This window comes from Struthio camelus, chromosome 2 (assembly GCF_040807025.1).
Source record: "Struthio camelus isolate bStrCam1 chromosome 2, bStrCam1.hap1, whole genome shotgun sequence".
NCBI classification, from domain to species: Eukaryota; Metazoa; Chordata; class Aves; order Struthioniformes; family Struthionidae; genus Struthio; species Struthio camelus.
This window is the reverse complement of record NC_090943.1, coordinates 37,078,510-37,102,065: the sequence shown is the minus strand read 5'-3', so window position 1 is coordinate 37,102,065 and position 23,556 is coordinate 37,078,510. Positions and strand designations below refer to the sequence as shown.

Below are 23,556 nucleotides of genomic sequence, written 5' to 3'. Positions count from 1 at the left end.
TTGCTTTTTTTTTTTTTTTTTTACGTCTGTGGGAGCTTTTTTAGAATCGCTGCTGAACATACTGTTTAGAAATAACTATCTAGCTGTATACCTCTGACTGTCATGAGGAGGTCACATAAATCGCTGTGGAAAGAATACATTAGTCTAATTAATTATTAGCTTAAAGGTTTGAGCGCTAATTACAATGTAGGATGCTGGGCTGGCATTTAAGTTCTATTCTTCACAAATTGTGTTGCAAATGAGTAAAAATACTAGAAAAAAAGAGAAGAATTGCTATTGTCTAACCACAACAGTCTAGGCAGGCTGCCATAAGAGTATTGAAACTGTAATTCAAAAATTAGTCTTAGTTGCAGATGTATTAGTTTAGCCAAGACCTCTAGCTGGCAGAAAGTCTGTGTTAAATTTGCTTTGATACAGGCTGTTGTTTGGGCTGTTAGCTTAATAGATCATTAGATAAAGTTTAGAAATTGCTTGTCCAGAAGGTTAATATGTTCAATATCAACTTGTTAATTGGATTAATTTGGTTTAGTCTTTCGTTAGAAATAGTTTAACCTTTATATGAGTTTATAATTTTATTTCATTACCATCATAGATATAACATTGTTTACAATGGTAGTGTATCCAAGCCTCAGAAAACACTGGAAATATCTTGCAGACTACAGAAAAGGTCTTTTTCCAGGGCTTCAGTGAGAAGCATTAGCTTTATCCCATGGACAAGAAAATTCATCTTATATATTTCTGGTGCGTAGGTCCAAAAAAATGCTGTAAGATTGTTGTCACTCTCCTCTGACTGGTTTTGCATGGGTGCTGATGTGATTTGCCAGGGGATTGCTCCATTGGTGCCCTGTTTTACAATTCTGCATGCTCCCATGCGACCTTTACGCATTTCAGTTAGCTAAACTCACATGCACCCCAGAGCCAGCACTGTTTAGTCATAGAAGTACAGCTGAAAGATCAAAGATCACATGCATTTTTAGCCTCTGAAGCCAATGTTCTCCCTGAAACCTACTCTTCTTTACAACACACTCATACTAGTCCCACTAGTTTAAGTCCTAGGGCAAACTGTTTTGTCCTCCCAATTTCTTTAACTACGCTGACTTCTCCTGCCCTTCAGAAGCATCCTTGGGGGGGGGTCTGTAAGCGGTTAGAGGAGGCCAAAGGGGGAGGAGATTGGGGATGGCAGGATGAGGCTTATTCCTTCTTTTCTGCAGGCGCTCTGGAGATCTCATTACTGCTCGGCATGGAGGAACCGTGTTGGCCATCCATGCTCCCCTCCCCTGTTCCTGCCTGCTACCACTTCTGTGAATAGATCAGTACAAAAACAACAACAGGATTTATTTGAACACTTTTTTGCGCAGCCTCTTAAGGACAGTGCACTGCTCCTTGAGCAGGCAGGGCCTATAGGGAAACTGCAGAAGGGCTGTTGGATTGAGATTTGCAGGTCCATCAACACGTGACTCTGGACACAAAGTGGAAAGTGCCCCTTCATCCCACCAGCAGACTTGCCCCAGGGAGCTCTCCCTGCTCTATTACAGCCCAAACGGAAGGGGCAAAACCGCCTGGGTTTGTCCACAGTCTTATTACCTCTACTGGTGTTAGTGTGGTTTAAAGGGCTGCACTTGAATAACTGTACCAGGAGGAAGTTTCATCCCTAACAAAGCCTGTCGAGTCACCAGAAGAACCTAAAACATCCCTTGTGTACGTGAAGACTCTCTTCTGAATGTCCTCTCAGAGGGGAGTTTCGGTTCCAGCTCTCTGCTTCACTGGCCTTGGTTCCACAGCTGTGGTGCTCTTATTCAGCAGTAAAAGTCAGGCACATTTAAAACAAAACACAACACAACACAACACAAACAAAGCAAATTAAAAAAAATGTTTTAAAACATTTCATTATTTGCAAGAGGTTGTGAGATGGTTTGATGTTCAAAATCGTAATATTATTTCTGGCAACAAGTCTCATGTTATTCTTTTGTTGATTTTTCCAACCTCTCAAGAAATTGCAATGAAAATATTTAACTGATGTTACTGTCCCTGGGAAAGGCTTGTCAACATAGATCCAGGTTAACGCTGAGAACTCATAATATTTGGCATGTGGTTTTGTATTTATCTTTCATCAAAGAGATTATATGAGGATAAGTTCTGCTCACATGAAGGTAGTGAGAGATACTAACACTGCATTCAAGAAAACAGAAGAGGACCTTGCATATATTTGTGCTCAAATATGCAAATATATTTTTGCAAACGATAACATAATCAGATGAGGAAGTCACGATTGTTACATTAAGGTAGCTTGCTAACATGGAAGCTGAAAGGGTACTGTAGTGATGTATGTACTATAGAAATACGTATGCATTCCACAGTTCCCAAACAGTTCTGTGAGCAGGGGAATCAATGAAGCGTGATTTTCTAGGGATTTGTGTCTTGAGCTTGAGACCCTATGTGGATTTTCTGATGTCTGCTAGGATACGCTGCTTTTTCTGACCTCAGGGAAGCATCAACCACAACTCTAACCGGCTGCCTGTTTTTAGAAAACTTGAAAGGACATACTAATTTGCGGATTTCTATACCTCTGTGAAATGTGGCTGACATAGGCTAAGTATTCAAAGATCCATAAAGAGCCACGTAGAAGAAGCCAGCGCAGTGTCTTAAACCCTGCTGCTACAAAGTCAGGCTAAAGCATCTTCATGCCTATACATATAGAATAGAAACACAAAATATGAATTAAAACAGAAAATATGAATTTAAACATAAATATGGGATTGAACAGCTAAAGAAGAAAAGATAAATATGCAGATTCTCCATCAATCACAGAGTGAAGATTTTCCATTGACTTTCAATGAGAATTTAGCACCTAATGGCAATTTATGTCTTTCAAAATCTCCTATTCAACCTCTTCTGTAAATGTTGGTAAAACTTACCACATTGTACATTTAAAAAACATCATGCATGTGCCCAGGTGCCTAGGGGTAAATGAACTTGAATTTTGGTTGCAGCTGTCAGAAAAACATCCAGATTCCATTTATGTGTTTCTTTTTTAATTTTTAATTTAAATATATTGATCTGTCATTTTGGAATTTCTATGTTTTGTTAAAAAAAAGAAATATTGAACAAACTCCGCTGAGAATCTTATTGGATTTAAAGTTTAATTCTGGCCTGTAAGAGAAAGCATAGCTCAGTGACAACATTGTTTTGACAGAAAAGGCCAGACATGAGAGCTTTAGGAGTTTTAATTTCCCTGAGGGGTCATAAGGTCGCCTGCTTCAAAGTATGTTAAAAAGACAAATCAAATTGAAGACTTGAGTCAGGCTCATTAGCTCTGGCAAATCACAGTTATCACAGCAAACGCATTGTTTCTTTTATTTGTGTTAAAACAAAAGTTATGTTATGCACCAAGTGATAACTTCTGACTGTGTTTACATTAGTTCTGCCCCTGTCATCGTGGCTCAGTGAGTCTTAAAAATGACCAAATGACTAAAGTAAATGCAAAAAGATATGCATTTAAGATTATAGCCCCAATCACCTCACATACATCCTTCTACCCTTCACCCTGCCCAGTGCAATAATTCTGGTTCAGACAATGACGTTAACAAATTTAGTGGCTCACGGTGCTTTTGTGCGCTCTCCTTGCTGAGCGTTCAAGAATCACTAGCAAGGAGTGTGTCCCGAGTCCCAGGAGGAGGCACAGGCAGGACACGGGCTGTGCAGTCACTGAAGATGCTTTGGATTTTGAAGTGCTGAGCAGGAACTGGGGGCAGGCAGGAAGGTCCCTATTAGTGTGATTGAGAATGGGAAAGGGTCAGAAGCTGAAATGAAGAGGTTCAGGCCATCAAAAGAAAATCGGAGGTTGTGTGAATAGAGACAGCTTCAGCCTCTTCAGCTATGAATCATATGAATCATGAAACTACTTGATATATTTCACCTACTAATATATCTCCTTTACCTTTCACCTCTTTCCCCCTTTTTTGTACTTATTCTCCTGCTCTGCTACCTTTCAAGTCACACCCTGGATTGATCCGCTTCCTTGTCCCCCGTTCCCATTTCGGTATCTTTCCATTGCTGAGCTTACATTACGTGTTGGAGACTTTTCAAGTCTGAAATGCTGCAAGCGGTGCTTCTGAGCTTAATTCACTGGATTTTTGGCCTGTGTGATGACACCATACCAAACCAGCTGGAAATTTTTCTTTCCAAATAAATTTCTTGAGAAACTGAATCAAAGACTTACCTAAAAAAAAATATAGACGACCCCGATACATGCCCCTGATGTACATGGCTCTGCTAATTGATTTATATTTTATATTTGCAGTAAGTTGACAATATCCAACATTTAAAATGTAATTGAGATCCTGCTCTTTGATCAAGTGAAAGGAAGCTAGCAACTCAAAAACCTGAAGCAAGTTATTCAGATAAAAAGAAGATCTTTGGCAGCTCTCAGCATGAATAGATTGATTTTGTTTTGAAGTTGGATGAACCGATCAAGACTTTCCAAAGCAGAGAACGTGTTTTAGTGAAAGAAGTGCACTCTTTCGCAGTGTGTGTCTCCAGCCCACAGTTTTGTGCTTGGATGGTCATTTGCCACACTTGTGCTATGGGTCAAGTGGTGAGGTGCATGCATCTCCCTTACTTCTTGTGCCTGTGAAATCCACCTCAAAACTCCTTTGAGGCACCAAAGTGGCAGGACGGTGCAAAGCTGTCCCATGCGCGCTGCCTGCCTGGCTAGCTGTGTCTGCTACGCAGAGAGGGTGGGTGAGAGTCTGCAGTGCGATAGGTAGGTGGTCCTGGAGTAGCGCCTGGCAAATTAAAACCTGGAGGATATGACTCTCAGCAGAACTGGGGACAAGTCCTGCAGAAGAGGACCTCTCTTGAGGTCAATCAGGAGGTGATTCGGGGAGGTAGGCTGTGCCTGGCTTGCCTCTTCCTACATGGGAGAAGAGGTGACATGAAGAAAATCCTGCTTGTATGCTTTCCTATGAGATGGGAAGAAGGAAATAGAGTTAGTATCTAAAAGAGTAGAAAAGCATTCCCCCCCTCCGCTCTGGCAGGACCGCCTGGGAAAGAGGCTGTTTGGCTAGTTGGACAGGGATTGTTGTTGCTTTGGAAAACAAAGCTTTCTTTTGAACAGCTCCTGCCAGGCCAGGGAGAGCAAGCATTTGAAAGGAACCGGAGCAAATAGCTGGCTCAGGACCACTGCCTGTTACACAAGTTATGTGGCTTCCTCATATCCAGATATGCTTCCTCTTGCACCCCAATATTCCCTCAGTCTCCTGGATTCCTGCATGATCTATCTTCACTTTATGCAGGTGAAAACCAAAGTGACATTTATTGATTATTGCAATGGATTTAAGAAGTCGTAATACTTTAAGTCCCAAGTGAGTGTTTTTTATGCTTTTTTTCAGGAAGTGTCTGATCCCAGATAATTCTTTTTGCAATTATCTAGTTAAAAACTGATATTAAACTCACTCAGGCATGAAGTGGCTTATATTATTTTTACTGCATTTCTTTTGACTGTGTTACAGTGTTAAAGAAAAATAAACACATTTATAAAAAGCAGACGCTCCCAGGCCCCACATCTGTAAAGCTGCAGTAGACTTACAAAGTCTTAAGATTCCATCTGGTATTTTTTAAAACATACATGTTCTTATATATAGCGGAACTTTCCTGCAAGTGTGGGAACAAAACCTTGTCCATACTCTGCTCTGGGAGGTATAGCTAAATCTACGTATTTTGGTAGAAGCACTGGAAATAGTTTATATCAGACCAAATTAAAAATGTTCAAACATTTTACAGAACTGGCTGTTCCTCAGCTTTGGCCAATGGTCAGTGGAACGGATGTCCTTTTTGTTCTCACTGCTGATGCCTGTGAGGGGCAAGAAATCAGTCAATTTGGGGCCTGCCCTGCCAAGAACACAGACCAGGTTCCCTTAGAACCATGCTCTGGGTTCAGTGAAAGTTCAGTGAAATCTAGATGTTTTCAACAAAAAGTTCTGGGTGCAATGTACTGATTTTTTTTTTATGAAAAACTGTTCTGTCAAGTACTTCCTGACGTGATCTAGTTTTGAACTCCCCTTCCCCTTTTCCCTAAGGAAAAGAAAAGGGTATTAGACTCACTTGTGGAGATAAAAAAAGGTCTTCTGCGATTTAAAAAAAATGCAATACAAGATTTTAGACAATGCCTACCAGGATCTTCCAAAAACTGGAATGATTCAAACTAGAGATAGACAGACCTAACTACTATCTAATCCCTTTTCCTGACAATTGTTTGCCCAAATTATGTTATTCAGTAGCTGCTTATTTTTAAATGCTCAGGAACATATTTGTTTCTCTTTAGATACCATTCACCAGTTATACTTATCTTGATCAGTAAAAACGAAACAAACAGCAAATTTTGAGCATTAGCATAATTTTACCCTTTTGTAACATAATCACATTACTTCTGGTTATACTGCAGTTTATCTCATTAAGCCACGCTTTATTGAATTGTCTTGTTGCTGCTTGTATTACAGCAGCACCTAGAGACTTGGACAGAGTACATGGTCTTTTTTGTGAAGCCTATACACCAAAGATCCATTATCCTTTCAGGTGGTGCAGATATACCTCTCTTCATAATTGCATCCTGAGCTGTGACAAAGTGGCTGCCAGGCAACACAGCTATCAAAAACACATTGTGGGGCAGCTGAAGGCACAAATCAAATGAAGTAATAGAAATGTTTGGGACACAAGGCATTGCATAGAGCAGCCAACGTACTTAGCGTTCCTCGTATCTGATTATGCAGTACAGCCTTGGCTGAACAGGTTTATGGTATAATTCCAGTTGCGTTTGCAACTGAAGCTGGAGCTGTTGCAAATTGGGGCTCACGGATCCTCCTACCGCTTTGGGGTTGAGATGTCTGCAGCATGATTTTCATCGAAGTTAGGGCTACCGCTGCAGAGGGCATTCCTCTCCCTTTTCTGTCTTTTTTGTCAGCAATAGGTCGTATGTGACCAGTCATCTCAGTCAGCTAAAATAGTTATTTTTTTTTTTTAACGGTTGACTTTCAGATAGATTAGTTATCTAATTTGGCTCATGTTACGGCCTCTGATTGTTGGTATAAACAGGAAGGAGGTAGCAGGAGAACATGGCTGGAGCAAAACTAGCCCTTTTCAAGAGTATGCCAGAGTCAGCCTGGTTTGCACTGCTCATGAAAATGTACTCATAGGATGGAGTCCAGCCAAACTAATGATGGATGGCTGCTGGAAGGAGTAGTTCTGCTTTGCCTCACTTTCAGGTTTCTGCCTCCCTGGATCTTGCAACTGTGCAGTCACAAGGTGGACCAATTCAGCTCTATGGCCAGTGGAAAACCCATTATTTTTTGTGGTGTTATTTTTCCATCAGATTAATTGGCTGACTGGGGCCAGATGGTCACTAGATCCCACATAAGAGATGGGAAGGGCATACACATCGGTTGGTTGTGGGAAGGATCACCTTTCAGCAGCAGCCTCCTGTTAGGTCAGTGTAGCAGAAAGGTCAGGTTACTACTACTTCATTCATAAGACAGATAACCCAGTCTAACACTAATGCTGAAAGGGACCCTTTTTTGCAAGATTAGTTTAGTGATTAAGCTAGCTCACTGTGGAGCTGGATGAGTACTACGGTCAGTCCCTGAAACCAGCGGGACCTCAAGCTAGGGATAGGGGGACGGCTTTCTGCAGTGTGTCTGTGAGATTGGCTTGACTATGGTGTCATTTACAGAGATTTAGGCCTTGGTGCATTCAATCTGGAAGAGCAGGTCAGCCTTACTCGTAGCTCAGAGGCAGAAGATATATGTAAGGAAAACCGCACCTTGCAGTCAGTTTTCTGATCCAAAATGACAAGAATAGTCTGGCTGAAAGGAAGCAACACCTATACCACAGAGGTAAGAAAGTATGGCTCACAGAGATCAAATAAGTCCATATAATTCAAGGTACTGAATCCAGTGCCTTGTGCCTTGAGCAGAAGAATACATCTTTCCTCTTTATACAAAGGACAAAGGAATGGGTCTCTGCCATCTAAGGGTCCCTTCTCTGTTCTTGCAGCGATTACCTGAAAGAATGTAAGGAAGTCATTCAGCTGAGAGGAATAACTCATTTTCTCTGATATCAATTCTGATGTGCAGAACAAAACACCTCACTGAGTCAAGACTCCACCGGGAAGTGGGAAGAGAAGAACTGTACCTCTTACAGCCATAAATAAGACACAGGCATCATAGGCTAATTCAGATTGGAAGGGACCTCAGGAGGTCTCTAGCCCAACACTGTGCTCCAAGCAGGGTCAACTAGGAGATCAGACCACACTGCTCAGGCCTTTATCCGGTCTGCTCTCGAAGCCCTCCAGGAACGCATGGAGACTGCCTAGCCTCCCTGGACAGCCTGTTCCACTGCTCGATTTTTCCCTTATATCCAGTCTGAATAAGGCTCAGCTTATATCTATTGCCTCTTGTCCTCCTGCCAAGCACCACAGCAAAGATGTCTTCTCCGTAACCTCCTTGCAGGTACTGGGAGCTGCTGTTGGGTCCCCTCAAAAGCCATCGCTTCTCCAGGCTGAAGGTGAATACTTAGAGAGTGAAAGCCATTACAGCGGGGCGAAGCATTCAGCTCTCCTTCCTTTGGGAGGAGAAAGTATTTCCCAAAGCTCTGCCTTCACGCCGGTGTCCTGCAGCAGGCGGTGGAAGAGGGGATGCACGTGGACAGCTCTGGCCTCCCACAGGGTTGCCAGGAGAGGTAGGGGACACTGCCAAAGGCACAGGTGGGCAGCCCTTTGACGAGGCCGGTCCCACCGTTGGGGCCAGGAGCAGGCGTTGCTGTGCGCCAGGGCCTCCCTCTGCCCCATCCCCACGGGTGTCCGCGACCCTCTGCCCCCAGGGAGCCAGGTGTGGGAAGGCCAGGTGGGACGTGCGGTCCTGGGCGGTGGCAGCTGAGCGCAAAGGAGTTAACAGGACTTTCAGCCTCTTCCCGCCCGCGCCTCCTCCACCCTGCTCGCTACCTGCCCTTTATCGCCGCCCACGCCGCGCCGCGCCACGCCGCGGAGCGGGGCGGGGGCGCCGGCCCCGGGCGAGCGGCGGCGGCGGAGGTGGAGGCCGGGGGCTTCCTGCGCCTGCCGCCGGCGCGGCCCTTCCTGCCCGCCCGCCGGGGCCGGGGCGTGGGGGGCCGCGCTGCGCGTAGCGAGCGAAAGGTGTGTGAGTGAGTGAGTGAGTGTGCGTGGGTGGGTGGGGGGGGGGAGGCAGGCAGGCAGAGCGAGCGGCTGTGCGGTGCGGCAGCCGGCGGGGATGCGGCATGGCCCTGGGCTCCGTGAAGATGCCGTCGCCGTGTGAGGGCGCGGAGCTAGCGCGCAGCTGGAGCCCCGCCGGCGCAGCCCGCGACCCGCCGCCGCCGGTGCAGCTGCGGCAGAAGCTGCGGGAGCTGCCGGCGCTGCTGCGGAGCGGGCTGACGCTGCGGAGGAAGAGCGCCGCCGCCGCCGGCCGGGTGAGTGACCCGCAGCGCGCCCCCCGCGGGGAGGGCGGCCCCGGCCCCGGCCCCGGCCCCGGCCCCGCCGCCGGGAGGGTCCCCGCGGGCGGCCCCGCCGCAGGTGCCCGCAGGCCGTGCGCCGGCTCCGCCGCCCAGCTCAGCACGACCCCCCCCCCCAACCCCCCCAAACCCCGATAGGGCCGAGCGCCCACCGCTCTCCCAGCCCTAGCCGCCTTCTTCGCCCGTGTCCTCGTTTTCCTTTTAACGTGGGGCAGCTCGGCGTGGGGCCGTGTACGCTCTCGCCCGACGGACGGATACGCTGCTCAAGGGCTCTCAAACGCGCAGAAGCGCGTGAAAGCAGTGGACCGCCGCGCGCCTTGGCGCCTCGGAGGCGAAGCTGCTTTCCCCCCTGAGCTCTGTGCCCCACTCACAGGTGCGTCCAGCCACAGGGGCAGATGGGCAGCGTGCAACCGCCTAAATGATGTTTCAGTCCAGTTGACTCCGTCTTGGAAAGGCTCACAGGTGCGGCGCTCCCCCCCGGCCTGCGCGGTGGGAAGCAAGGCCCCGGCGAAGCGCTGCGTGAGCCCCCAGCAGCTCGAAGCCGCAGCTGTTGATGGGAAGGACAGCGCAATCTCCCAGTGGCGGCTGCGCCACGGGGCTGGGATGTCGAAAAAGCCGAGGCGAAACGTCCTCGCAGTCCAAACCGGGACTGAAAACTAGCATGTGGGTCGTTGAAATGAAGGCATTGGGTTTATCGGCGAAGGGAGTAAAAGTAAGCTGCCTTGTGGTTTTGGTGCGCTGATAAATAAATGCCTGCGTAGGGAGTTAGTGTGCAGTAGTCGGCAAGATGTATATTTGTACCCGAATCAACTTTACAGTAGTTTACCTGTGTAAATAAGTGCTTTGTACGCATGGGGAAGTTACTGTGAAATGTGGTAGGGTGTGAATTTAAAACAGAACTTCCTGTGTGAACGTTCTAGTATAAAACGATATATATGCAAGGAAATTAAATAGGATGAAGGTAGTATATAAATTTAAAGCCCAGTAGGTATTTCCAAATAATTTCTGGATGCAGAATCCTACTCTAGAATAAGTTTGTTACCTCAGATGAGTTTTACCCTCAGAATAAAGACTTGTCTGTATGGAGATACGTAATAATTTTTTATATTCCGGTTAGTGCACATCTTAATCCACTTCACAAGTGTCTGTATGAATACAGAAGTGGCCTGAACTTGATTCGCTTAAATTCATTTAGAAAATTGAAGCTAGGGGGTTTCGGTTAATTGTAACTAGTCGAGCCTGGTTCTATCCTAATACAAGGTTGATGAGAGATATCTTCCAGGGAAGATCAGACCTTTTCAGAATACTTTTTTGAGGTTAATTTATTCTACGTTTAAAGCATATTACAAAAGAAGTAAGTTCAATAAAAGTGTCTAGTGAGAAGGCAAGAGCTAGTGCAGAATAGCTGTTGAGGACTGTTTTCATTTGTCGGCATGTGTGCTGTTTTAGGCACAACCAGTCCATGACACTTCAGGGAGATGCCATGTGGAGGAGGTTTCGGTTTATTATCACGGTTAATCCTCACTGCCATTGTGAGTATTTGAGAAGGTGAGCAGTGTGAACATTTGCTCTGTCAATGTTTGGAGTGGATGAGTCAACACCCCTGTAAGAAGCCTGGGGGGACCTTGGGTGTGTGCGGTTCCTCAGGCACACTTGCTGACGCCTTGGTCCATCTCGCTTCATGGTGTCCCAGGTCAGGTTCTGCGTGTTGTTGCCCATGTGCAGTGTTACTGACCAGCAAGGAGGAGGTGATAGATTTAGCGGCTGTGTCATCTGTGCCTTTGTCTTGCAGTTCCCTGTGCTTCACCTGCTAAAGTTTTTCTTCATCTGCCCATCTTGGTAGAAAGAAGGCTGGAGAGAGGATGGGGAATTTGTAGGTCTGTCCTGAACGGATGCAGCAGCTCTCAGGTCTGGGGTGAATGCTGCCTCGAGGTGCTGCACGGCTCCAGCAGGAGCTCCCGGCTGATGGCCAGGTGCTGTCTGACTGTGTCTCCGTGGGACCCTCTGGCTCAGAAAGGCTCTGGAGAAGGGGACTGTGAGATAATGACACTTTCTGCCTTTTGAAACAAAATGAGCCCATGAGATGTGTGGAAGGTTTCTTCCATGCGTAATTCTCCAGGGAACGGTCTGGTTCTGTCAGCAGTGCCCCGTGGTGATTCCTGTCCACCCTGTGCGTGTGCCTTTTTCCCTCAGAAATGGAATTTTAGGGGGATGACACTTCCAACATATTTCAGTTTGGTTTGGAGGACAATTGCAACCCTGATAATGATGGCGTTTGGGGGAACGAAGAGATATGTTAGAATAACAGAATTCAGCAATTGTTTTATATTTCCAATTTGAGCATGTGTCTCAAAAGAAAAGAGACCTAAAATAAGCTTGGACAAAAGGTTGAGTAGCACAAATATGAAACAAAGTGTCTTATTTTCTCCTCAGCAAAATACTGCAGGTCACTCCAAAGTTAATTTTTGCAGGTTCTTTTGTTTGTTTATGAAATGCCTCCCTTCCTTTTTAAATTTCAGAGTGATCTTAGTCTCCGGTGACTTTTTCTTTGTGCTTTTTTGTTTGTTCAAACACCAAGCTGAGTCTGTTATTTGTCCAGCTGGATTCATCAAGAATGTTGCTCACATAGGTGAGCTGTTTTCAAGTAAATGCTGACCAACTGAAATTCTGGTTTGTTTAATTTCCTAGAAAAATATTATGACCCCTGAACAGGGCGTCTGCCTCTGATGCTGACTTGCTAAGGGACTGCCTGCAATTTGCTTCCTCATCTATAAAATAGGGATAATATGCATGCATGCATTCATGCTTGGAGACTATGGATACTAAAAAATAATGGAAGTGTTAAGGGTGCTATAATTATTTTAAAGATACACTTCACTGCATGCCGTTAGAATATTTTCTGTGGTGGGGGAGAAAAGCATTGTGTGGGAGAGGGTAGTATACGAAGAATGGAATAAATTTTGCAAACCAGCATGGGGTGGAATAAATTTTTTTAATCTGTTGGGGCCTGCCAGTCCTTCTTGCCCCTTGGCGCTAGAATGTTTGAGAATTTTTGACCAGCGATGGGAATAATTGAAAAACGCAGAATAAAATTAAGTGGTGAAACAAAATGTGCGTTTTCCTCTTAGTTCAGTAAATGCAAAAACTGGACTACAAATGGATATCTTTCACCTTCTCCATCAGGATACATCTGATTGGAATATGCTTGAAGAACTTAGAAGTGGAAAAAAGCCTTGCAGAAAAGCTACAATAACCACCATGCTTTGTGCTTGTTCTGTGGACCCAGAACCATTTACCTGTTGTTAAATAACAATACATCCTACTGTTCAGTCATAAAACTAACCTCTAATTCCCTTACTAGGGAAGGGAATTAGAGGGTTTTTTTTTTCTTTTTTTTTAAAGCTTTTGAACTTTGAACTGGATGTTGGCATCATCCCTGATGGTGGAGTTTCCTAATGCCGGTCTTAGGGCAGGTCCGTCACAGGTGTCTGAGGCCACATGGGGTGTTAGACTGTGGCATCACAGCTGTGCTGGGAACTGCATGCTCCTGCTGAAAAAGGGGTGGGTTTTACTCCTCTTCCTCTGCTTGGTGCTGCTTCTTGCAGAAAATGCTCCAGTCTTTTGCTGTGGCAGTTTTATTCAGTTTTCAGGTGCTCAAATTGGTCCCTTGAAGGGGCTAACAAGCACCTTGCAACCTACCAGAGCTTGTGCAGAGGCAGAGAAGGGAACTACTTTGTTGGCTCCCTGTCCTTGTGCAAGCGTTCCCCTCAGCTGTGTGTGTGCTTTTTCAAAATCTTTTAGAAAGTAGAATCCTTCTGGTTTCCAGTTTGCCTCTTTGAGGTATGTGCTAAAAGTACATGTAATGAGCATGAGTATTTAAGTTATAAACTGTCTTTGCTCTCCTTCCTTTTGTTTGCCAAAGACACCTTCCTCTCCTCCTTTTTCTTCTTTAATAAGTAACCAAATATGGTTCAGTTCTGTGCTTTGTGCAACAGCAAAGTCCCTGCCCCCGGAAGCACCAAGACTGCCCCGAATGAGGTCCTGCAGGTATGCCAATACAGCAGTTGCTCCATTGCGCAGATAATCCTTTTCTCCTAACGGAGCTAATTTTGCTCGTGTTCCTGAGTTCCTCCTAAAAGGGCAAAAGCAGCGCTTGGAAGTCAGAGGAGAACATTTTTAATCACGTCTTCTGCCTTCTAGGTTCACATTTACATAAGAGCTTTTGTGTGAGCCTGGATGCTGCTGTTTGTCAGAAAGCAGTGCAGCTGCCATGCCTTTTGTACATCGTGGGGTCAAACCCTGTTACTCTGATTTTGTGAAATATCCTGCTGACCTGTACGTATCTTCACCATAAACCGTGCCTTTTGACTAAAGCGATACCACAAACATTTTGTTTTCTCAGATCGGCCAGGGGCTTTTTTGCTGTTTCTAAAGGTCTTCAGGCAGACCAGTACGCTCAGACTCTCTTCACGCTGAGGGAACCTGAGTTGTGTTTTGGGTGACAACTTTGCCATATGCGTGTCAGAATGTAAACTTCTGTCTGAATGTGGGGTTGCAGGTTGAAAAACCTGCACCCAAGGAGGAAGCCAAACCAAGGAGTAAACGTAAACCAAAGGAGTTAGGTGAGAATTATGGGTGCTAAAAGTTTCCATGAATTCAGGGAGAGACTGGAGAAGGTTTATGCGAGAGAAATGTGTTGAACATGCAGTCTACATGAGGCACAGAAAGTCCCCAAGCTGAAAATAGTTGGAGGGTTGGACAGCTGTTGTATATTTTGGCATTGGCAGCTGTCATGCTGATGGAGAAAATTCTTCTTTGCCAGGGAAAAAAAAATCAAATTCCATGCAATCTATTTGAATGCCTACAATAGCCTACGTTTTGGTAAACTTTTATTCACCTCTCATACAAGGCTTTTAGTTGCTTACATCATTCAAGTTACTTTCCTTCACTGAATTCATGTGATTCCTGTGATTGGGGAAACTGTAGCTTTGCAGATGAGGTTTTGCCAGGACGTTAGAAATTCCTCACCTCCGCTGGAAATTCTCAGAACTTGCATTTCTTCTTTGTGCAGCTACATTATGTCAGTGGTTCATAGTTATCTTTTGATTGACCTAAGCATGCAGGTTTGTTTTATTTTCAGTTATCTCCCTGCAATGGCTGACAGTTATAGCATTCCCTATTTTTCTTTGCGCTTCCTCATCTTATTAGTGCCTAAATGCAATGACCTTGTATTTCACACTATTGGACTACATCCTTTTCCTAATACTCCACTTCTCAAAGTCATCTAATTTTCCCGTATGTCATTCTGTTTACCTTTGTTTTGCCAATGCCTCTGATTTTGTGTCATCAACACATTTCCTTGGTGCATTCTGCTCATTTGCCCGGTGTTGTTAATGAGAAGAGGAGAAAAGAAATGATGAGAACAACTGGTCTGTTATCTATGCTTATACATGCTATAGACGCTTTACCCTTGTATGTCTTCCTGCATTAAAAGATGTGGTCTTCTGATCTGTGGGCACACTATACTAATTGAAATCTGTGCACAAAATACCGGACTGGCTCAGTGGATTGAAAGTTTTACTGTCAGTGCCGTTATCGAAACAAATTGATTGATATTGGTGACATTTTGCTTTAAAGCCTGCCATAGAGCTTCTACTCAGTAACTTAATACACGGATCATCTTGGCAGTTATTATATGACTAAAAATAGTCTTGGTAAGTAGTCTTGAATTTTTCCCATTGTAATCAGGCTTATTATATATTCCAGCTAAATGTATTTGATTAAGATAATTGTCTTTCACAGTATCCTTTAACTTGTCAGGTCCGTGACTGGTGACACATGACGCGTTGAGTAATGAATAAAATAGCTTAGCGACAGTGACCACAGTAGCTGACAGGGAATTTCAGTGTCTTTTTTGTTTATTTGCATAATAATTTGTTTCATAGTCAGTGTTCACTGAACTGCTAAATTGAGAATACTTCTTAATTAGCCCATGTCTTACAACTTCTGAGAAATTATGTTGGGTTTGATGAGTAGGTATAGCTGAAGGAAATCTGAGGCAATCTACCTCTCTGCCCTACTGAGTAACCTTCGGCAGGATGCAGAGCTGTTTTTACCCTGAGGCAGGGGATGGCTTCAGGTTGCCAGGATGATGCCTACTGCCAGTGCTCTGAGGCTGGCAATGCCTGGCCTGACACCTCAGCTGCTTTCTAGCACGCCTGTGTAGGCCCAGGTGCAGTGCCAACACCTGGGGAAGAGATGCCATCATGTAGCTTCGGCTCGTGGAAGATGCATAAAACTGACACCGACCTCCTGAGACAGAAAAAATGCCCCACCTTGCTCAGAGTCACGGGGCTGGGTCTGAGCTGCTGAGTTTCCTATCTCTATTCTGATCAGAGCGTGTCCTGGGAAGTCGGTCTTTTGATCCACAGTTTGCTGCTATAAAACACAGTCTTGTCTTTAATCCCTTTCCTGCACTACAAATCAAACTCAAGCTGAAAATGTCTTGAGTAAATTTAGCCCACGTTCAGTCTCTAAGTGCTGCTTTTCTTGTGTTGATAATAACATCTTCAGTTAGTGTCTCTGAAAAAAATATCTTTTTGTCCTGCACGTTTTTGTAATTCCGATTGAACAAAGATATAATTCCTTTCAATTTTGATTTTGCTTCTGTTTCGACATAGCCTGCAGACATAGCCTACAGGTTCTCAGAGGTGATGCTCCAGTGTGTCACTTGGCAATCTGTTCAGGAAATCTATGTATAAAACAAGATCAGCTCCATTGAAATTAAAAGGGGAGTATTTGCAAAATTTCTGCAGGTGTTACATCTTGATAAGAGGAAGGCTCAATTTAAATGTGAGATAATTGTATCTTGTTAGTTATATATTTTGAAAGAAATAAAATTCACTTTGTGGAATTGTATACTTTTAATTTGCTTGCTTGTAAACCTGCATTATTGGTTAATGCACACTAGATTTCCCAGATGCTAGAATGAATGAGCAAGTGCTGTACTGTAGTATTATGACAAGCTAGGTTAGTAATAAAATAAGGTTTCTATCCAACTGTTGTTGTTTGTATAAGCCTAGTGATTTCAGTTCTATTCTGTGCCTTGAGGAGACTGCAAAACGAGCTGTGCGTGTTTATTCTAATGAAAATGCTGAAAATAGGAAGCAATAGCTTTTTAAAAGGAGAAAAAAAGGAAAGCAGAATATGCTGTCTTTTTGACCTCACTTGTGGAAAGCAATTGTAATAAAACAAGATGTTTTATCTTTCCATTTGGCCTGTAACAATTAAAGTAATATTTCACTAGGCAGGAAGTTGCCTGTTCTTTATGGAAACTACGGGCCTTATAGCTAAGATTCTCTATCTTTAAGGTGATTTATTTCTCCTTTTCTGATTTGCTCATTATAGGCTTCTTTGAGAGAATTAGGATTAAAGATGCTTATCGAGATGTGGAATATTCAGCACTGTAGAGTTACTGTGCCAGCAGGCCTAATAAATAGACAGAAATTGCTATTGCTTGTGCAGCTATATCTGATCTACTCTGTCCATCCCTGATTTGTGATTTTTGCGTCAGGCTGGAGTAGGAGTAACAGCTGCTGTATGAAAAGTTGGGATGCAATGCATAGAGTTCTGGTGCGACTCTGCCAAACTGCTCGGAGACCCTTGACAGGTCACTCTGTTTCGGCAGGAAATTTGTGTCTGGTTACAAGTAAGCAGATGCTGTGCGTTGGTGTCCACAGTAGTCTCTCTAGGATGTGAGCTGCCTTTTATTATGGGTTCATAACAGCGCTCAGCATAAGAGCCTTCGTGTTGGTTGGGGCTCCGTAGGGTGCTACAGTACAGAAATTAAAAATGGGACACCTTTTAACCCTGGGTAGTGTGAGAGTGCCTTGTTATTCTTTGATCCCTCTGTGCTGGATCTCTTTTTCCCAAGTCAGGCTGCCTTGCAGATCTCTTCAGGTCTGTATGCATGGATTGCTTTCAGTGGACTGTTTTACATTGGCCTTTGAGGTCTGTTGTACACACTTTATCCATAATGAAACCTTTCGATTTAAACATTTGTCATCATTATCTGTGCTTTTGGCAAAAGTTTAAAGATAAAAATGAAGGCAGTGGGGCTCTAAAGTTAAAAGCTGTGGAAGCAGGATCTGAATATTTTCTTTTTAACTTCCAAGTGTAAAAGGCAGTAGCTATTCATAATTGTCCTGATGTCTTTTATCTCAGTTAATTTATGGTTTGACTTGGGTTAGTCTGACCTTGTAAAATGCCCTACCTGTAGCTGTGGTCCTACCTGTAGCTGTTGGATTAAGCTAGTGTCAGTTATTAATATTTAAATCTTATAGTGTACTTTTTATTGTGAATAATTCCTTTTACAGAAGACATGTTTGGAGAAGACTTAGAAGGCTAACTGATTAAAAGTCACTATACTTTTTTATAGTGCAAAAAGAAAATATTCTGCTAACTGCCAGACAAAAACTTCATTCTGTATAAATGTCAGTAGATATTTATGCCTTCTGTTTTAGAGCTGAGTTAACCTGTTGACTTAAAATGCTGGGTGCTTTCTAGTTTGCCTTTTTGGTGTGGCTCTGCTAAACCACTCAAAGACCCTCGACCCTCTGTGAAATCTTGGGCTTTCTAATTCGCCTTCTAATTACTTTTCAGAAATAGTCTGTTTCTCCCTGGACTGTGTTAGTTAAGCAAGTTGGTGCTAGGAAGGTGACACCGGGACTTTGGGGAGGAGGGGGGGGGGTCCTGTTCTGGGAGTGCTCTGTAGCTTGCTCGGGTCAAAGGAGGCTGCCTACCTCTTCTTGCTTCTGAACCTCAGACCAAAGCCCTCGTGTGACTGAGGTGCTACCTGTCTTGGAGAAGTAAGGGAAGAAATGGTTCAGTGGTCTCGTTGCTTAATTAGGGAGTGGGTGTCATGCGTGTGTGTGCTTCGGTGTGAGCTGCTGGTAGCTTCTTCCGCTGCTGGCCCATCGCAGTGTCTCTGCAGGTGGCTTGGCAGTGTAATCACGGGGACTGAGGAACAAGCAGCACCAAGTTGCTTGTTTATATTGATACTGCCAGCCAAAGAAACATATGTCGAACCTGCTCTTCGTGATGAAAAAGATGGTCTGCGGTCTGCAGGTCAGCGTTGAGGAGCAGTGACCCAGAGGAAGTTCTACATATTGGATAAAAGGTAGAAAACTGAGGCCCAGACCACTTGTGAGCATCACAAATTCACGAGGTCCTTTTTGGGGTGGCGATGGTGGTAATATTTGCTTTTTGTTTCTTTTTTAAGATGATAAGCATTTAATTGTGGTTTTCTGGCCAAGTTCTGTCTTACACAGCTAGACCCAGTGATGGTAAAACTCTTTGTAATTTCAGATGGATATGGTAATCATTTACTGTCATGAACTGCTACTGCATGCTGTTAAGCAGCTGCTCCATTTCATCCCATAGGTGAATGCACTTTAGCGATGCAGAAATTGATTTTTTTTTAATATGGAAAGAAGGGGAGAAAATGAACATGCACGATTAGTTTTGAAAGTCACAAAGCGTTTGTTTGTTTACTGAGTGGCTGAGGGAACGAGCTAAGCCAATCCGTTAGATCTGCTCTGGATCCAGCTAGTGGACAATGCAGCGCTTTGCTGCGATATGTCATTTGTGCGCTGCCTCCAGCCACGTGGCAGCTCAAGCCAATCTGGGGTGTGTGGGATGCAAGTCTGTTGCTGAATCTGTGCTACAGGGCGAAGAGAGATTTGTAGCGTCTGCTGGGGAAGGCCAGAGGCATGGGAGATGCAAGTCCTAAATGAACAAAAGCAGAATCTAGTAGTTAGCTGCCAAAGAAGAAAGGTAAGGACAGAGTGTATCCCAAGCTTGAGTGTGTTTTAGGTTAAGAACGATATACTGTGTAGCATCTGTCCATGCTAGCTCTGAACCGTGCCAGCGGTAATCACCACAGGACTTCTTTAAAGCAGCGCTTTGACAAGGCTTCCTCGCTGCTATATGGAAGAATGTGCTTAAGAACATAATATACACATAAATAATCCTGCTAGATTTAATTATTATAAACAGTTTTGAAAACTTAACTGGAATTTGACTTCCGTTCGTGAGAAATGGCATATTCACGGCCAGCAATGGGACTTTGGCACTTGCAGCGTCCATGCCGTCTTACAGCTGTCCTGCGTCGACTTGGCGCGAAGAGTGTTTACAAATGATTAAAAGGCCTGAGTGTAGAGTGCATCAAAGAGAACAGACCAAGCTTAAAAAAAAAATCATTTAAAAAAAGGGAATAATTGATGCGCTTGATATTTGAGGTAAAATTATGGAAGCCTGTTTGAGCTGCCCGAGAGATCATTATCATTTTGAGCGAGTGATCTGTTCTGTTTGTACCTCAGTATCCCCATGTGTGAAGGCAATTGATAGAAGTTGTCTGCCTATTAGAGCAGAATCGTTCATAAATATTGTCTTTGTAGTTGACATCAGGAACAAAATACGTAAAATGCAAAAATAATAATGGTAGTTAAATGAACACCTCTTTATTTATATTTTTATTATCGTGTTGAAGGATAGAAGAGGAACATTCGGCAGACATTTAATTTCTTGTTTTATCTCATTAAGCAGACGGTCCCAAAACAAATGAGTTTTAGATTGGTTTTACCAAAGCTATTTATCTAATTATGGCTTTCACTGCACTTGAATGAATGTCTGCAAATCAATAAGTCCCTTAGGTTGCCAGGGCATGCATTAAAGCTGGTGGCTCTCCAAGCTGAATAGCAATTTTTTCCATTGAGATATCTCTTCTCAATTCTTACAGTGTATGCATAAACTGAGAATTTGTTTGAAGGTCTTGCTTAAAAGGTCTCGCTTTTGAGTTGTTATTTGCAATTCAATGTGGCAATAAATGTTTACATTATACTGGCAAAGGTTTTGTTAACAAATTCTAGTTATCTTGAAGGAAGCTATTGTAGATACAGGACATGTAGTGGGTTGAGATGATGGTTCATCTAGTGCTGTATCCTTAAATTTTAAGGTTAATTTGACAGCCAATGGTTTTAGCCACAAATGTAAAGTTTCTTGTGTCCTCAAGAGAGCCTTAGAGCAAATGCAATATAGGCTGCATTGTACATTCTCTCTTCCTGGATTTGCATACCTGGAGATGCCTTATATTCTGACGCCTGGGAGTTGTTACCCTTAACCATTGTAGTTATAGCTGTTGATGTAATTCATATACAAATTCAGCCTTATAATGAATCTGGCTAGTGTTTTGTCTTCGAGCTCATCTCGGAAGGAAAATTATGTTTTGTTTTCTTTTGTTGTTAATTAGAGCATTTCTTTTTGAACAATTTTGAATTTCCCGCCTTTAATTTAAGGGACTAGTCTGTTGTCACGGTAACCTTTGTAAGTTATTAGGCAGGGAATTTATAATTTCTCTCTTCTGTACGGTTATTTTTTATGCATTCTCTTTTACAGCTACTTTTAAAAACAAGCAATCTCAGTCTGTGTAGGTGACTCCGTAATCATCTTGGTTACCATGTTCTGAACCCTATCTGGTTCTGCAGTATCCCTTTGAAGTTGTGATGGCTTGTGCTGAATGTACTATTCCAGGTGAGACTGCACCACTGATTTATTTAAATCATGTGATTTCCTCCCTGTCTCCGTCATGTATGCTTTTCATCCTAACAATTTGCTATCTTCTTAGAATTCCTGCTGGCACAGATTAGTCCTTCACTGAAATGTCCTCACGGCCATTCACATTGCTTTCTTTAGGTTGATACAGTTAATTTAAAACAGTATAAGGTGTCAGCTTTTTTTTTCCTTCCAGTGGGCGTTACTTTGCATTTGATGTCGATGAACGTTATTTAACTTGAGTTGTCGGCTCACCTAGCTTGACTAGGTCCATCTGAGGTTACTTACAGACTTTTTGTTGCGACTAACCAAAATACAGGCAAAACTTGCTTATCACATCACAAATAGGTTTTATTAAACAACATTGAGCCCAGGATGTATCATTGGGCATCTACCTTGTCAGGAAGAAAATGGGCTGCTAAATCCTGTTCTTGTTCCTCATCACTTTGCTACTGTTTGATCAATGTTTTGTCTCTCAACCAAAGACTCCTCTAGCTTCTTTAGAGGAAGCCCGTGTATTAGGGTGAATCTGTACCATCTCTGCAGAAGATGGAGTAAACCTGTAGAGTATTGCTGTGTAGATGGTCTCTGAGAATAGAAGAAAAACAGCTAATGTCATGTCAGTCTTGACCCAGTTATATCGTCCTGTGTCAAAAGCTTTATTCTTCTCATAAGAAATATGAGAATATTCATGAGTGGTGAAACTACTATTAAATGGATGCACAACTGTTTGGAAGGCTCTACACAGATTAGTAACCAATGACTAGGTCAGATAATCACAAAGCAGGGCTCTGCAAGAGTATCTTTTGGCTCTGCTATGATTTGCATTTTCCTTACAAAGTGCAGGGAAGGAATAGAGATTATGCTTATTAAGATTTAGCTCTCTAACAAACCAAAAAAGGAGGAGAAGGAGAGGAGGTGTGTTTTATTATTTTTCCTTTTTATTCTGCTCAGGCCACTTTAAGGCAAAACTGCTACTTGGAACAAAACTCTAGCAGACAAATCATTTGCCAAACACTTTCTAAAAACGGATATATTGAAGTGTTTGTGTCGCTCTACAGACAACCGCTCTCTAATCTTGCAAAGCTCTTTATTAAAATCAAAGACACAAAATGTCCCTGTAGTGGAGTGCTGTGTTTAAGCACAAAGTGTAGTTAGTAGAGGAATATTGCTATTAAATACAAGTTGTGTTCTTATTAAAATAAGGCATACAGTGAGAACTATTCATGCCTGTTGTTTCACAAAATAGCACTTTATGAATCTGTTTATTGTGGCTGTAGAAAAGGACCTACTTCAGTTGGTTATTAATATCCAAACATGTTACAGGAAAACTGCAGGATGATAGTAGTGGATAAGGAAGCGTTACATTTTCCCATTCTGTAAATAAAATTCTTGCAGAGACGTCGTCCACAGACAATAATAGTTTTTCTTTATAAGCCTGAGTTGAAAACTGCTCACACGTCACTGAAGTGCTAATGGTAAATTTTGTGAAACTTCCAAAATAGGAAGATTTTTTTTTTAATTAAGACTTTTGAAAGGAACTTATACTTACTTTGAGTTAAGCAAGAAAACAGACAGAATGTTTATCCATTGCTTTAGCAGGTCAGAGTGTTATCTGACTTTTAAAAACAAAGCTCAGTACTGGGGGTCTATGAGTCATCTTCTGTTCGGCCTGAGCTGACTGCAATTCCCATATGTGTATGCTTGTTTCCTTACACTGTGACTTTTTCCCTCCCGAGTTAGTCATTGTTATCTCTTGGCACAAACGGAGAAGTTAAAAACGTCAACAAGCATGAGCTATGATAAAAGCGTGCAAACAAACCTCCTTTGTAATCTCCCAAACCCCAGAGTGCTCCAATTCCCGTTTCTTTGCTGTGCTTAGACCCATCCAATCTTTTGATGAGATCCTGGTGCGTGGAGCAGGGACGTGAATTCCAGGGAGAAGGGTCACTTATCAGCAATGCTGTCCCAGAGGCCCTCTGTGATTAACTTGTGCTGGTGTGTCCAGTGCCTAAAACTGCAGATACTATGATGTTGCGTAGAGAAAAGGAAGCAAAGAGATTAAAGGTGATAAAACCTTTTTTTAGTGCTTTTGCAAGCATTGCTTTTGAAAGATGTTGGTAAACTGAGTATGTTCCCTGGACTCAGCTCTGCTTTCGTGGGTTCTTGCATGGGCTGTGCTACGTTTCTTAGGTTTGGGCTAGCAAAATATATAGGATTCAGTAAGGCAAGTCCAAACTCAAGGAACATAGCACAGGTCTTGAACTTGTCTCTTATGTGATAGTAGGATTAGAGCAAAGTGTCCTCGTTAGGTACACGCAGGATGATGATGGTCACGTCTGTTCTCTGAAGTTAACCAGATATTTCCCAGTTTCATTCACCTTTATTTTCCATTCCTCTTCTCTGTATTCCTTGTCTCCATGTCAGAAGTCT

General features: G+C 43.2%; 1 protein-coding gene across 1 annotated transcript in view; it reads left to right on the top strand.

Annotated features, from left to right (window-relative positions):
• Positions 1 to 9,226: 9,226 nt before the first annotated feature.
• The window catches only part of RAPGEF5 (Rap guanine nucleotide exchange factor 5), a 167,539-nt gene continuing 153,209 nt past the window's right edge, over positions 9,227 to 23,556 (top strand). Inside the window, exon 1 of the mRNA XM_068935069.1 lies at positions 9,227 to 9,471. Coding sequence (XP_068791170.1) covers positions 9,283 to 9,471 — 189 coding nt within the window. The 5' untranslated portion in view covers positions 9,227 to 9,282. The remainder of the gene's footprint in view (positions 9,472 to 23,556) is intronic.